Consider the following 14,407-nt stretch of genomic DNA (forward strand, 5'->3'; position numbering starts at 1 on the left):
GGTCCAGCATGTGTCCATTTCAGTGAAAGTCTCTGCATTGAATATTTTATGCTCTGAATTGCTCAATTTTGTGGAGTAGTCCATTTTGTGGCATTTTGTTTTGTTGTGTTACAGTGGAGCTGACTTCAGTAATATTTTTTGCTCATGATTTTGCCAGTCCCCTTGTATTGCAAATTAAAAACACTTTTTCATAGCTCCACTAGGGAGTGGGTAGGGCTCTGCACTCAGACCTTAATGGCTCTGGGTTTGAATACCTGGTTAGACATGTTTTATACCCTCGAGCTAGGACTTTCACTGAGCTTGCTGGAGTAACAGCTGTGTAGACTGGTATACTACACTAATCAAGAGGAGGAGACACTGAAGAGTTTGAGCCCTCTTCTGATGTCCAGTACTTGTCCTGGAGGACCTGTGTGGGTTAAGGTCACTAAGGTTAATTTAATTGTGTGTTAATAGGTTCTCATACGCTGTATTAATCGATTAGATTATCGTTGAAGAGTGATATTTGATGTTGGGTGAGTTTAGAGCAAGCTTTTGTTTGTATGTACAGACGTTTTGTGAGAAGAAGATGTTCCTGCACTGTAAATTGTAAAAAAATTGTAAAATTTCCACCAAGATTTTTCCATGTGTTCAGGCCTCACGAGCCACCAGCTGAGAGGCAGGCCTGTGACAATGAGCTACAACCCTGAATAGCAGCTTGTTTGGACCAGTTAAACAGATTCTCCCATTTCTTCAGTTCTTCTACTGCTCCCTCCATCCAGGACCAGGACTGCACATGCCTGCCCTTAATAATATGTGACATTTTCCAGCATCCCTAATTCATGTTTTGATGTCATTTTCAGGACAAGATGGATGGCTTTGTACCTGCACATTTCATTGGCTGGTATATAAAAGTAAGTGCTGCATGTGAACTGCACACTGCCGGGAGAAAGTGTTCAGAAACTGAATCTTGGAGGCAGTTTTTTCAAAATCGTTTTGTTATTCATACGCGTTTTATTGTTTTAAAATGGTGCTCCATAATGCATCAGAGCAGTGTTAAAATGAGAAGCACTTGTACTGACCTAAGCTCAACACATTACACTAAGCACAAGTCGGAACAGACACCACCATGTTTGGTAGCAGCCTGCCCTTGTATACACCTGGCCTGAAGCTGATGCTAAGGCAGATTGGTCCATGCCCACTCAGCTTGGCACTTGTTAAAATCATGTTGCGGCTGTGGCCAGCGAGGGTCTGCAGACGGCCCCCCCGGCTGGCGCTCTGGATGTGCTGGCGGTTCTGCAGTGCCAGACAGGAGAGCTATCGCGGACGTGAGGAGCAGCACTGTCCCTCTCTCACCTCAACAGGTGGCAGGGTTACTGAGTCGTGCACGTAGTTTCCCTGCGAGCCGAGAGCTCTCTAACCAGCTCGTTCCCACACCATTCTTCGGGCACTTGGCCACCTCTGCTTAGGGAATCTTGTACCAGGCTTGGGCTGGTGATGCATACACTGTGAGCGAGCACCTTAATGGGACAAGATGCTCTGAAGAAAGCCGCTGTGTATGGACATTAGCAGTGTGGAGGAAACCAGTAAAATTTTTTTTTTGTTTTTGAAGGACTGGGGGATTTATAAATAGCAGGGGCTGTGCGTATGTGACAAAGCGGAAAAAGTCCAATGCTTTTACCTGCAGTATGTGGTGTGTCCTGAGCTGGATCTATGTTTCCATGCCAGACCTTGATGATCCGGGACTGGTGGATGTGCATGATCATCAGTGTGATGTTCGAGTTCCTGGAGTACAGCCTGGAGCACCAGCTGCCCAACTTCAGCGAGTGCTGGTGGGACCATGTATGTATCTTGAACGTGCAGCACCACAGCCTCACAGTGCACCTTAACCTTTTTATCAAGGCAGTCAAACTCTGGAGAGTCGCTGTGTGGCATGCCTTGTTCCAAGGAAGTACAATGCTGTTTGATGCTGTATAGTATCCTTGTAGTAGTTATCATTAGAGTTTCTAATTGCATTTTAATTTAGAACTATTTTTAAATGGGACAGGTCTCTCTTAATCAAGCTCTTATTTTATTGCACAGTTTGAAGATATTAGAAGGTGCCGCTCTGCACTTTAAACTTAAACAGGGATGCCTTCTGTGTCGTACTCTGGATTGTTTTGTCGCTAGTTTTTCTTTAGCCTACAAGGCAACTAGTGTGCCTGTGCTCTTACTGGGGGCTAAGGTGGTAACATTTTTAACTGATCTCATTCTGCCCTTTTTGCAGTGGATTATGGATGTAGTTGTCTGCAATGGTCTTGGAATATACTGTGGCATGAAGACCCTGGAGTGGCTGTCCATGAAGACCTACCAGTGGCAGGGTCTGTGGAACATTCCAACATACAAGTAAGTGTGTTCAGGGCTGCTGGCCTCTGCATACAGAGAGTTCACACACAACCCCCTAGAGAACATCTCAAATGGAATTCATCATTGCCTAACCGGTTTGCTTGACTATCTGGAAGAGGTTTACCGTTTTTCTAACAAGATTATTCTGACAATTTTAGTGTTTGACCCTTATTTTTTAAAACTTTTTAAAACATTATACCTTGAGTTGATATCTATCAACATGATTGAAAACGATCTTGAAGGATTAGTGAGCACTACAGCCTAAAACTTCCAACGTTACACTAATCACTCAGTTTGCTTATTACTATCAAGATCCTATGTTCGCTTTATCGCATTCATTCTGGGATTAAGCAGTTTATATGATAACAACTATGTTTAATTAACATAAAAATGTCAGATAGAGTCTATTCATTAACCCGCCACACCCCTGGTGTCTTCATAATTATATAATCATTTTTAGCAAAATTAAGAGCAAGTTCTACCACCTTTATCCAGTTCATGGTCACGGGGATTCAAGATTTCTTTATTTGCCATATACAACAAGTGTATTAGAATGCTTACTCATTCAGCTGTACCCAGTAACATTAGAGAGAGAGAAAAAGAATGGGGAAAGTATACTGTATGAGATAGCACCCCGCGTGTGGAATTGACTGTCGCCCCTTTGATAAAGTCATTAAACACTGTTGTCGTGACTTTCTATTAGGATGGATTGGCGCATGTTGTGGGTTCAATTGTTCTTCTTTCAGTAGAGTTTACAGTGCTTGAAATCCTCCGCACCAGCAGTGAAGTGCCAGCCTCTTAGTTTATGCCCACATGACTGTAGCTGGAGTGCAGAGCGCCACTCTTTCTGGTCCCGAATACTGTTCCACCTCCTGGCCTCTGCTGCCTGCCGTCGTGTATCCCACAGGCGCTTTGGAAAACACTTTCTTCTTTCCGCAGGGGCAAAATCAAGAGGATTGCTTTCCAGTTCACCCCTTACAGCTGGGTGAAGTTCGAATGGAAGCCGGCGTCCAACTTGCGAAGATGGCTGGCAGTCTGTGGGATCATTTTCGTGGTGAGTTTCCTGCCCCTTCCATACGGGTTCAAACCCTTCCGTGGTCACTTGAAGTTCATGAGTTACTGGTCATTTCAGGTACGTTTTTTGGAAATGAGGATTCCAAAAAACCTCACTTTGTGAAAAACTCACTTTGTGAAACCACCACTTTGTGGTGTATTTGTAGCATTATTTGATGGATAAGCTTAGCCATCATTGTCCTTGAGATGAGCCCTGATATGTTTTAAGTACTTATTGGGTTGTTTAAAGTGCATTGTACAAACCACCACTATGAATGTCTGCATAGACATCCATGATAATACTATGAAAACACACCTTGGATTTTCAGAGGATTATATGCCCTTTTCACAGTCTACAAGACCCTTCTGTCTGAATTGAAACTCTCTTGACGAATAAGGAACTCCTCATGGTCAATGGAGATGCTTTTGTTATCCTGTCCCACCCCACCTGCCTGTTCCCCTCTGTCCCCTGTGCAGTTCCTGCTGGCGGAGCTCAACACCTTCTACCTGAAGTTTGTCCTTTGGATGCCCCCGGAACACTACCTGGTGCTGCTGCGCCTGGTCTTCTTTGTGAATGTGGGCGGCGTGGCCATGAGGGAGATCTACGACTTCATGGACGACCCGTGAGTCTCGGCACAGAGGCCTGCTCTTTCCTCCTTTGAATGAGGGATGAGGGATGGGGTGACTGAAGAAAAGGTGCAAGGGCCAGAGGTGACGTGAAGCAGGGGGGCACAACTGCAGCCCTGGGCGGTTTCACCCTTCCTCTGTTTTTGACGATCTCCCTGAGTTTAACACTCCTCATGGGTCTCCGGCTCTTGGAGAGGTCAAGAGACCCAGAAAGCCAGCTGGGTACTGAATCTGTCCCCTCAGGACCTGAGGTTTGCACCTGTGAAGTGAAGGAACTTGGAATTGGAACTTGGATTTCCTTAAATCCAAGGAAAGTGTGAAAGGCAGCAATCTGGGAATCCGTGGGATGAGTTGATCACTGAGTGTTCAAAAGGGAGCATGTGAACCCAGTCAAATCGTGGTTCTGGCCTCTGTCATTCACAGAGTTGCTTTATGAACGTGATTTGACAGTTGTCTGTTGTTCTAATGGCAGTGCGTGTCTTTGTCTCCACTTGCCCCAGAGAGGGCTACTTGACTGCCCTACTTGACCTCACCTCTCTCTGCTGCAGGAAATTCTACAAAAAGCTGGGGCAGCAGGCCTGGATGGTGGCCGCCATCACAGTGACCGAGTTTCTGATAGTGGTGAAATACGACCCCCACACCATCACTCTGCCCATTCCTTTCTTTGTTACCCAGTGCTGGATTCTGGGAATCATCCTGATTCTGACCTGGACCCTCTGGAGGTTCTTTATCCGGTAAGTGAAGCTGAAAGCTGAAAGTTCTTGAGCGCAGAAAAGTGCTGCTTTTGCTGCCCTCATACTGTCTAACTAGTTCTTCCAAGCTGAGTCTTGAACAATGGCAGACTTCTTTTTTTGTCACATCACCAGGTGCAAATTAATAATGTTTTTAACCTTTAAAGGTGCCAGGAGAAACTTCTGTGGAATTATGTGTCTGAACTTTGCAATGGCCCAATGCCCAATTGTTTTTGCGATAATTCCTAAAATTCTCAACGTGAAAATTGGAATTGGGAAGGAATTATTTTTGCAGGTTTGAAATGATTTCTGGTCTGGTTTGGTCTTGCTGAGGACTGGTGCCTCATCACATATTAGAGATGGAACAAGCCACCTGCTGCAGTTAACCCTGGGGCAGGGGTAGTGGTTCAGGCTATAGTCCACATTCATGTTTGTTAACAAGCAATATTCCAGAATAGAAGTTATCATATTTATCACTTTATTATTATGTTTGATTTTTATATTTAGAAATGGCACTGCATCCTCTCTAAGGTGCTGCTGACAAATCCAAGTTTGCTGTAATAATGAATCATTCAGAACTTCACTGCAGGACAGTACTTCACAAACCTGTTAGTCCAGTCAGATCCTTTCCATTAATGAGAAATTTAACACATGGAGTTAACAGTTTCACGACTTATTCAACAATTCAATACTTTTGCATATAAAAGTGTGAAAAAGCACTTGGACAACATGTATCTCTAGTATTCCAATGCTCTTGTACACATTGCAACACCTGTTGGGCTCTGCATGGATCAGCGGCAGACATCTCAGATCTCAGAGGGGTCATGAAGCACTGTGAGTGCACTGGAAGGCTGTCTGTCCTGACGAGAGAAGGGCTGCTTCAGGGTTGTTCACGAAGAATGTGTGGTTCTGAGAAGGAAAGGACAGTTAACAAAATAAACCTGGGCAGAAAAGTATGCGCTGATTTAATTAACTGTCACTCAGACACCTGGTAGGAGTGAACCACATGAGAGTGCGCAAGCTTTCAAGGCCGGTTGAGGGAGTTGTCAACACAATCTCGGTGACATGACCATTCAAGCCATTATAGCTTTTTTAAAAAAAATAATTTTAAGAGCATATTTTGCACAATAAATTCAGGCATTCTAATGATTTAAGGACTCAAACCCTCAGTTATTGTGGATTAGGTAGTTCAGGATGTACAGACAAATGGCAGATGCACCGGCTTTGCGCTTGACCGAGAGCTAGCATTTAAATACCAGATTTCTATTGCTAGTTAACATATTGTACATGTCCTCCCATCAAGGCAGTGTTCTTCTCACACACCGACAGCCGAAGCAAAGACATAGTGTTTCCACAGATGTGCTGTCTTCATCAGAGGTAACACTGAAAACAGTAAAGTTTTTTAAATGCCTCGTTTGAACTTAAAGGAATCTCTTGAGAGCTGTGTGTACTTCCTAGCATACAAATCATTACACAGGGAATTCTGAGTCTTCATAAAACAGGACAGTTTTGTATTCATTTGTTCAATGCTGAAAGAATGTTGTTCAGCAGTGAACAGTCACTGTCTTTATTACAGTTGCAAACAGACATATTGGCACACCACAGCCTAAATGTCTAAATTCAACCATCATGAGCAGTGATTTTACAAACAAGACGTACTGCTCTTAAATCACAGACCATGCTTTTGATAAAGAGTGCCGACCCCTCCTTGCAGTTGTTTCCGAAGTAGCATGCCTGTTGTTGTGGTGAGGTGCTGTTTTGTGCTGCGTGATCCTTTCGGCTGCGAGTGCTGTAGAGATGGTGTTCCTGTGTTGCCATGCATGCTAAAGCTCGTGTTCTTTCCCTCCCTCGTCTTCAGCAGCAGGGCTCGTGTGCAGTGAGGTAGGTTCCTCAAGCTTGACAGTGTTTCTTGTCCGTCCCACGCCTGCCTTCCTGGCTGAGTGAGCATGACCTTCCCTCCTCCCGCGTGTGCTGTGCGTGTGTGTCGGTTTTTGTACTTCAGCCAGTCCTGGTTCCTTCCTCCAGGGTTTGTCCTGAAGCGTCGGGCCTCTGCTGGTCAGCACCTTGTTTCAGGTTTTTGACTGGTTTGGTTTGACAACTTGAAAAAAATTTAAAATATTGGTGAATGAATTATTTCAAGTATTTAAAGTATTGTGTTTTCACAATGCTTTTGTGTTATTTTTGTTTAAAAAGTTACAGAAATACACATTGTATGAATATAATTTCTATTTATATTGACATTTAGAATCTAATATTTTCATGTGTTCAGTGTTGGCTGGGGAAAGTATTCCAGAAAGTAAAAAGTAATCCATAATGGTTCCAGGTTACTTGTGTAAGGGATGACATTTTATTTAACAAGACCTTGAGGGAAATATTTTAAAAATATAATCAGTTACCATGATCTGTGAGTGTGTGCATAGTTACTATGTAACTATGTGAGGGAAAAAATAATCCCTCACACAGTTATTTTTTAAGATAACTTTCCAAACATGTTATGCATGAACAAAGGTTATCTTACTAATCAAAGCTGAATTCTGATGCAACTTTGATTTTTTGTGTGTAAATTTAACAGTAACACACAGGTTAAGTGCATCACCATTCTTGGAGAGGAAACTGCTGTTATAGATAGATAATACTTTATTAATCCCGTAGGGAAACTGATGTCAGGTTACTGAAGAGGGTACTGTTTCAAGTAAACACATCAAGCTCTTTTAACAGAACTAGTGAACGTATTTAAGATTTCGTTTGTACAATGAAAAGGCTTGTGTTTTGTTTGCTCGGAGCACATCTTGAGTTGTCCCAGATGTTGTGAGTGTAGAGATAAGTTAGCCTCTCAGGTGATGTTTCTTCCTGTCAGTGGCCAGTGCTCCTGTTGCCTCGGAGCTGCACTGTGCAACAGATTACCAGCCCTGTGGGTGGATGAGTGTGAGCCTTCCTGCACTCAGTCACTCACACTGGCGATTCTAAACTTAAATGGCTTCTAACTGTCCTGGTAACAGGGGAGAGGACTACATTGTTGGTCACCCAGGACATTCAGGATCTGTAGGAGGAGAGAATCCTGCCCGATGGCCTGGCAGGCTGGTGCAAAGTCCTGCCAAGTCAAGAGGGGTCACTGTTGAGTGGCCAGACAGGGATATCACAGCTGACCAAACACCCAGCCCTGGCAGTGCTCAGCCAGTTGTGTGCTACCTCTTGGGAAGCTCTGGTTATGGCTGGCGAATGGCTCAGGCTCAGACCAGCAATTTCTGGATTAAAGGCTAAGCATGCCTACAGTACTTCTACAGGTGGAGCTTCCCAGAAATCTAGGAACTTTTTTTTTCTCTGAAACATGACTGTGAGCTAGCTCCAGGAAGAAAAACCCACAATTGTATTCACTTGCCAGAGCCACAGAGGAGGCTCCTGCAAGAGTTCGTGGGCCTTGTTCTTTGGGAGGATTCAGTAAGTGCGCTCGCTCTCTTGTGTGCTTCTTCTGTAATCACTCCTCACACCTAGAAGATACTCCCCTCGTCGTCATTCAGTGTACTGTCCAGTATGTTCCAGAACCTGACCTTCCAGGGCTGAAATGACATTTAAGCCCAGAACTCCTTAGGTGCGGATAGCTGAATCCATCGTGTTGGTGTTCACTCTTCATCAGCCCGGAATGGGACAATCGCACAATTAACTGTAGAGTAATTATTTCAGCATTCGGGAGCCAATGCTAGCAAGAGATGGCACAGGCATGCAAGAGAGACTTGTTCCTGTTTAAAATGTGGAGCGAATTTTGCACTGAAGCGCAGCATTGGCCTTTTTGGTGATAAAACCGGTCGGCCGGCTCACGGCTGCGTCCTGCCTTTCAGAGACATCACCCTGCGCTACAAGGAGACTCGGCGGAGGCAGCAGGAGGGCGTGGGCGAGCGCGACAAGACCCAGAGCAACGGCAGTGCCAGCGCGGCCGGGCGGGGCAAGCTCAATGGTGGGGAGACTGCTCGGCACAGGAAGTCCTGAGCACTCCTGCAGGGCACTGTGGGTGGCTGGGGGAGCCACTGCAGAAGCTTCATGCCCTACATGTTTTGCACACTGGGAAATTTGTATGGATGCAAAGAGTTAAACTGCAAGATAACTGCAAGAGTTAGTCATTCCACTGGTTGTCACTGATAATGCTATTCCAGGAAACTCTTACCCATGAGAGGATCTAAATCCTTTCCAAATATGGGGGGAAATTGTTTTATAAAGATCACCTTGATTGAGTTATTTCTTCAAAAGGATAGTGGGCTCTTTTTCTTTTAAATTTATACATTTATAAAATGTTAGCTTGTTCCAAAAGTGTCCAGATCGCACACTGAGAGGGGCAGTTCTTTAACGTTGCTTTAGAAAGTAACATTTGATCGTATAGCATAGAGATTTGAAGTGATGCTGTGGTGACTTTTAGAGTACCACATGAGGTTTCCCCATGTACAGTATCAGCCTTGATTGATTTATTTCTTAAACACTAGGGTGGGGTTTATGTCCTTTGACAGTTCTTTCAGTTGGTCTGAACAGTTCTATGTTGGTTACCAGTCGGGGAACATTTTTGACCACTTCTAGATCACAGCAGGTTGTCCATTCTTGCAGAACAATGTCTGGACTATCAGGGGGCTCCAGTATCCTGAGGCTCAGACTGACGTGACCCCTAGGGACAATGGAGCTGGCTGGGATTCCTTTCCACTGCTCTGCTCCTACAGGTGTCTCCTCACAGGCTTCTACTCTGTACATGATGTTTCTCTCTGTGTCTTTCAACACAGTCCTGTGCTACAGAGGAAAAACAAACAGGACTGCCCTGTCAGAGCAGCTCCTGACACCAGCCTGGCAAGTGGCACTGCAAGAGTGAGGAGTAACAGTCAGAGGAGCTGCTACAAATTTTCTTTATTAACACTACAACGTTAGTCCCTGTGGATTTGCGTACACTTTGCACATTGACAGGTGTTCCCTGCATCTGAAGGCCTGTTTGTGGGTGTGCAACTGGCTGTGCTCTCACAAGCTGGAGGAGAGCTGTCTGGGGGCCCGGGGTGTTGCCCTGCGTTTCACTTACGCTCTGACCTGCTTTTTGATTCTTTCTGCCTAACGTCATATTATAGATTAATTTCAGAAATTAGCAGTGTGATCTGGACACTGTATAGAACCATGAGAAACATGTAGTTTTGTTTAGTGTTTGGGATTGAGGGATTGAGTCCTTTCATAAAGCCAAGACTTTTGGTCTTATTTTTCTGGAACTTAAGGTGGTTGAAATCCCTTTTTTTAATGGTGAAAGAAGAATAAGAATAGAAACTGACATGCAATGGGTAATGATCTTTATGTAAAGATGTATATCCTTCCCTTTACAGTAAAGTTTGAACTGATTATAGGGTGTTGGTCTTAGAATATATATTTTAATGGTTTGCGTGGAAAGTTACAGGCCCTTATTTTTCCACTTGCAGCTTACTGGTCAGATTTTTCTTTCAGATGGAGCTGAATGAACAAGATATGCAGATAGAACTGAGTGGAACATTGAGCCAATGGCGTTTCATTTCTGTGGCATATAAGAATTTAAACTTCATTCAAGTAATTCAGAACAAAAGTAGAGGGGGATATCATGCTTGGGGGAAAATACTGCTCTCGCTGCTTTGTGAAATGATTCGCCATGAACGTAAAAGTGGTGCAAAAGTTTAATGGGTAAAAGAAACTACAAAAAATTACTAAAAACTGGAAACACTGGTTACGTTGTTCATAAGGCTTATTAAAAGAGAAGGACTCTCATGTGAGTGCAAATCAAAAACAAAAGTCAAAAAGAATAATGCCTGCTTATTTCCCCTCCTGTGGAGGGGCAAGAGTTTGCTTTGTGTTGTGTAAGTTGATGTGATTGGGATTCCTGTCCTGATATTTGAAGGCCGCAGTGATATCAGGGTGACGTCAGTCTGTGTTCCGCCTGTGAGGTACCGCAGTCCTTGTGTCGTGCGTCAGAAGATGAGTGCTTGATCCTCGTTCTCTCCGAGCAGCACAGGAGTCACCGCTGTGAGCCAAGATGCAAAGAATCAATTGCAGATTTTAAACTGAACAGGTATGAAATGGGAAAAAAAAATCCTGAAACAGCTGCTGTACTAATGATTACAGAGTGTGCTGCAAAAAGAATAATTTGTAGAGTTTCAAATCAACAGCTGTCATTTCACTTTGAAATAAGGGCATTTATTATACAGGAGTGGGAATCTTCTGTCAGAATACAATCTTTTCAGCTGGTGAATTGTCCGTTACTAAAACAGCAGGTGACTTGCTAGTCACTAAGTAGCTCTAATGTCTATATGTTCAAGAACAAAGTGTTTAAAGCCATACAGTTTTCACTCACTAATTTTTCAGTTGTACATTTTTGAGCCATTTTAATTAATATAACAATTACTTGAATTTTTAATGTTTTTTTTCTAATCCTGAAACCATTGAAGTCCGGTAGTATAAAGTGGCATCTTGGTGCTATGAATACTACACAAAATAAAATCCATTGCACTGAAGAAGTTACAGGTGGAAGCAACTGTTTATTGAATAGAGTATTCCATGGATCTCTGTGGTTCCTGTTTTAGCTGCTGTGATAGGTATAGTTTTGTGCAAAGTAACAGTGTGAACAGTTTTGATGTCTGCCTATTTGCAATATGATGTATCAGGTTATACACCATCTAAATATCGTACCAGTTTGCCTATATGATGTACCATAGAAAATGCTGTATACTGTTATTAATCTTGAATGTAATCTGAGTCAGTCTGAATTTTGAAAGAAGAGTGAGGTCTGGAAAAGATTTGCGTGCTTTCTCCTGGACGTACCCCAGTAACAGTCTGGTTTCCACACTATTTCACACAACCGCCACTGATTTCCCCTGCCCTGCTTGTGCTGTGTGCTCTCTGAGCCGAGATGGAGATTTACAGGAGCATTAGTTGTTTTTATTTGTAAATTCAAGCAGCTATTTATCAGCTAGGGAGGGAGTTGAGAGAATTTTGTTTTGACCAGAACTGACCAATATAAAATGATTTAAGGCCCCTAAATCGCAGCAGCAAAGTGCTCGTTTAATGTACCACAGTGTGCTGAAACTAATGCAATTCAGTGTTGTGACTGTTCTGATTTGGTCAAGGCTGCTCTGTTTAGTGCTTTTTCTTTTCTTTCGTGGCTTCTGTTTCTCAAGGCTGTATGTGAACCTTGAGTATAATGCCAAGGGTTGTAGGTTGCAGCAGCTTGTTTCTTTACATTTTTACATAGTCTGCTTAGTGACATGTACACACCGTGCCTGCCCTTCTCTCAGTGTCGAGGTATAAGACTCCCTTCTCCCCTTGCCCAAGCTCCTTTCTGCTAGCTGAGTTTTGCTGGAGGTTTTTCATATCCCAGCAGCCTTTGCTGTGCAAACTTAATAGGACACTTAAAAATAGCAATCCTTTATCTGCATGTGGAAAACGGTAAAAGGAACAATCGGCACTTGGGAATGTCACATTTCTGCCTTGTTCTATATTTGTGTTATTAAAATAGGACAGGAGCCTCAACTTTATATGTTTCTCTGCATTATACATGTGGTACATGTCTGATGTCTCAAAAGTGCAAACTCTGCCAACTCATTAACAGAAACAGGTCTCCTGAAGGCAGGTGTGTGAGTCTGTTGTCCACTCTTCTTAAGAAACGTCAGACTGGCTCATTTAGTGAATTAAACACTAATTCTTTTTAGCCTAAGTACTTAAGAAAAAAGGTGATTTCTAGTACCGACATTGTGTACTGAAGTCTCTTCCGATACACATTTTTACAAGAAAAAAAATTCTGATGCCTGTAAATTATGGTCCAATTTAAGCCTGAATCTCTTTCAGTCACGCAGCCCATTGCATGCTGGTGATATAAGCTGAGCACCTTGCAAGTCCATGTTCTTTACCTGTGGCAAAACCCTATCTGACATCAAACTTCCTGTATAATCCAGCATCCAAAGCTCTTTCTGTTCTTGTCATCCTGCTGGCACAGTGTAATCAGGCTCAGAACGCTGAGTCTACCGTGTTGGACTGAAACATGAATTTAGCAAATCAGTGCAAACATTTTATAATGTTTTCAATAAAAAAATGCTGAATGACTCAAAAATGTGGTCTTTGTAAATATTCCAGTAACACAACCAAAAGCAACCTGTGTTGTACATGGTTCCCTTACAGTTCTGCTGTGATCTGGGGACAAACCACAGTGCAGAGGACAGGTGAAACATAAGAATGGTTACAAATGAGAGGGGCCAGTTGGCCCCTTTGGCTTGTTTAATAGTAGCAAATTGAGCCGAAGATCTCATTCTGCCAGTCCTTAAAGCTCAGTTCTGAAGTTATAGTAATCTGCATGGAGCAGACGAGCAGAGATTTTTCAGTCAGCTCATCACATTTCAGCTAGTCTTACTTTACCTTGTTGTCCCAAGTGGGAAGTTTGCTTTATAGGCTGCTAAAAGACATAACACATTACACAATACGTTTAACACACCATTAACAAATAAGAAAAATACATGTATGATAAGAATGACAATCTATTTTACTTATATATTGTCAATCATCCAAACTGCGCAGGTTAATAGCTCTGGAAATAAAAGATTACTTTTGTCTTCCCAATCTGAATTTAAGATGGCAGGTGCAGACGGTTATTAAGACTACATATCAAATGCATTGAATCATTCATTCAGTTCTTTGAGCTTATGATCTCCCTTTGGTTTGTCAGAAAGGTAAATGTACTAGTCTCATGTCATATCTGGACTGAGTAATATGTCCGTACATCACAGCTACAGGTCCTGGTAATGAAATCCTGTCCATATCAATCAGCCACTTGGCAGGTTTTGGGGACTCAAAAATGCAAAATGCGCACTTTATAGAAATGTACTAATTAGCCTCTACCGTTGCCTCCAGAGGCAAGTTCAACATGTGATGTTCAAAACAAAAGATTTGCTGTGTTATTTAATCATTTGTGTCCTTTGAGTTTTTATATTTCTAATCTGCAGCACCAGTTACAATCACTAGAATAGGCCAGTGTTTAGTTAAGAATATTCCTTAGGTTTTCCAATCCAATAAATCCAATAAAACCATGATAACAGAAAATTTATCATTATAATAATTTCAGTCAGGAACTGCACCAAAAAAAAACTGTTGTTAGTAATTAAATGGGCTGTTAAATTGACTAACTTTGAATTAAAGTGAGACTGATGAACACATCAGTGTTCACCTTACTGCTATATTTAAGGGCTATATAACACTCCCTAAAGTGAATACAGAGGCAGTGAAATTAATCTGAAGGAATGGTGCTGAGAACATCTAAATTTCACACCAATTCCACTTAATTTATTCATATTTCTTGACTAATGTGATTATGAAGATACATTTAAATCTATCGGAAAATTACATGAGTATTTCAGCATAACTATCTGACCAACAGGAAGGTCTGCATTCACACAAAGAACGACTGCCTGACTGAACGACAGCCAGCAGCCATGTCACCCTGCAACTCACAACTGGCAACCCACTGAAGCTAAGCAGGTGTGAGCCTGGTCAGTACCTGGATGGGAGACCTCCTGGGAAAAACTAAGGTTGCTGCTGGAAGAGGTGTTAGTGGGGCCAGCAGGGGGCGCTCACCCTGTGGTCCACGTGGGTCTTAATGCCCCAGTATA

At 42.8% G+C, this 14,407-nt stretch overlaps 2 protein-coding genes across 8 annotated transcripts in view; one reads left to right on the plus strand and one right to left on the minus strand.

Moving 5' to 3' along the window:
• The window catches only part of ptdss2 (phosphatidylserine synthase 2), a 67,366-nt gene that overhangs the window by 23,988 nt on the left and 28,971 nt on the right, over positions 1–14,407 (plus strand). For 2 of the 6 annotated variants that reach the window (XM_069181597.1, XM_069181598.1), the window contains exons 6-12: positions 840–890; positions 1,705–1,818; positions 2,243–2,361; positions 3,301–3,415; positions 3,892–4,037; positions 4,590–4,775; positions 8,609–10,824. In XM_069181597.1, coding sequence (XP_069037698.1) covers positions 840–890; positions 1,705–1,818; positions 2,243–2,361; positions 3,301–3,415; positions 3,892–4,037; positions 4,590–4,775; positions 8,609–8,756 — 879 coding nt within the window. In that variant the 3' untranslated portion in view covers positions 8,757–10,824. Of the gene's footprint in view, positions 1–839; positions 891–1,704; positions 1,819–2,242; positions 2,362–3,300; positions 3,416–3,891; positions 4,038–4,589; positions 4,776–6,630; positions 6,654–8,608; positions 12,859–14,407 lie in introns of those variants that run through there. The other 4 variants (XM_006642536.3, XM_015338176.2, XM_015338175.2 and 1 more) reach the window with 3 other exon arrangements.
• brsk2b (BR serine/threonine kinase 2b) overlaps positions 10,415–14,407 on the minus strand; it is a 282,427-nt gene continuing 278,434 nt past the window's right edge. For both annotated transcript variants that reach the window (XM_069181592.1, XM_069181593.1), the window contains one exon: positions 10,415–10,776. Coding sequence is in view for 1 of the 2 variants with exons in the window: in XM_069181593.1 (XP_069037694.1) it covers positions 10,724–10,776 (53 nt within the window). In the remaining variant the exon portion in view is untranslated. The remainder of the gene's footprint in view (positions 10,777–14,407) is intronic.

Source organism: Lepisosteus oculatus, chromosome 21 (assembly GCF_040954835.1).
Source record: "Lepisosteus oculatus isolate fLepOcu1 chromosome 21, fLepOcu1.hap2, whole genome shotgun sequence".
NCBI lineage: Eukaryota > Metazoa > Chordata > Actinopteri > Semionotiformes > Lepisosteidae > Lepisosteus > Lepisosteus oculatus.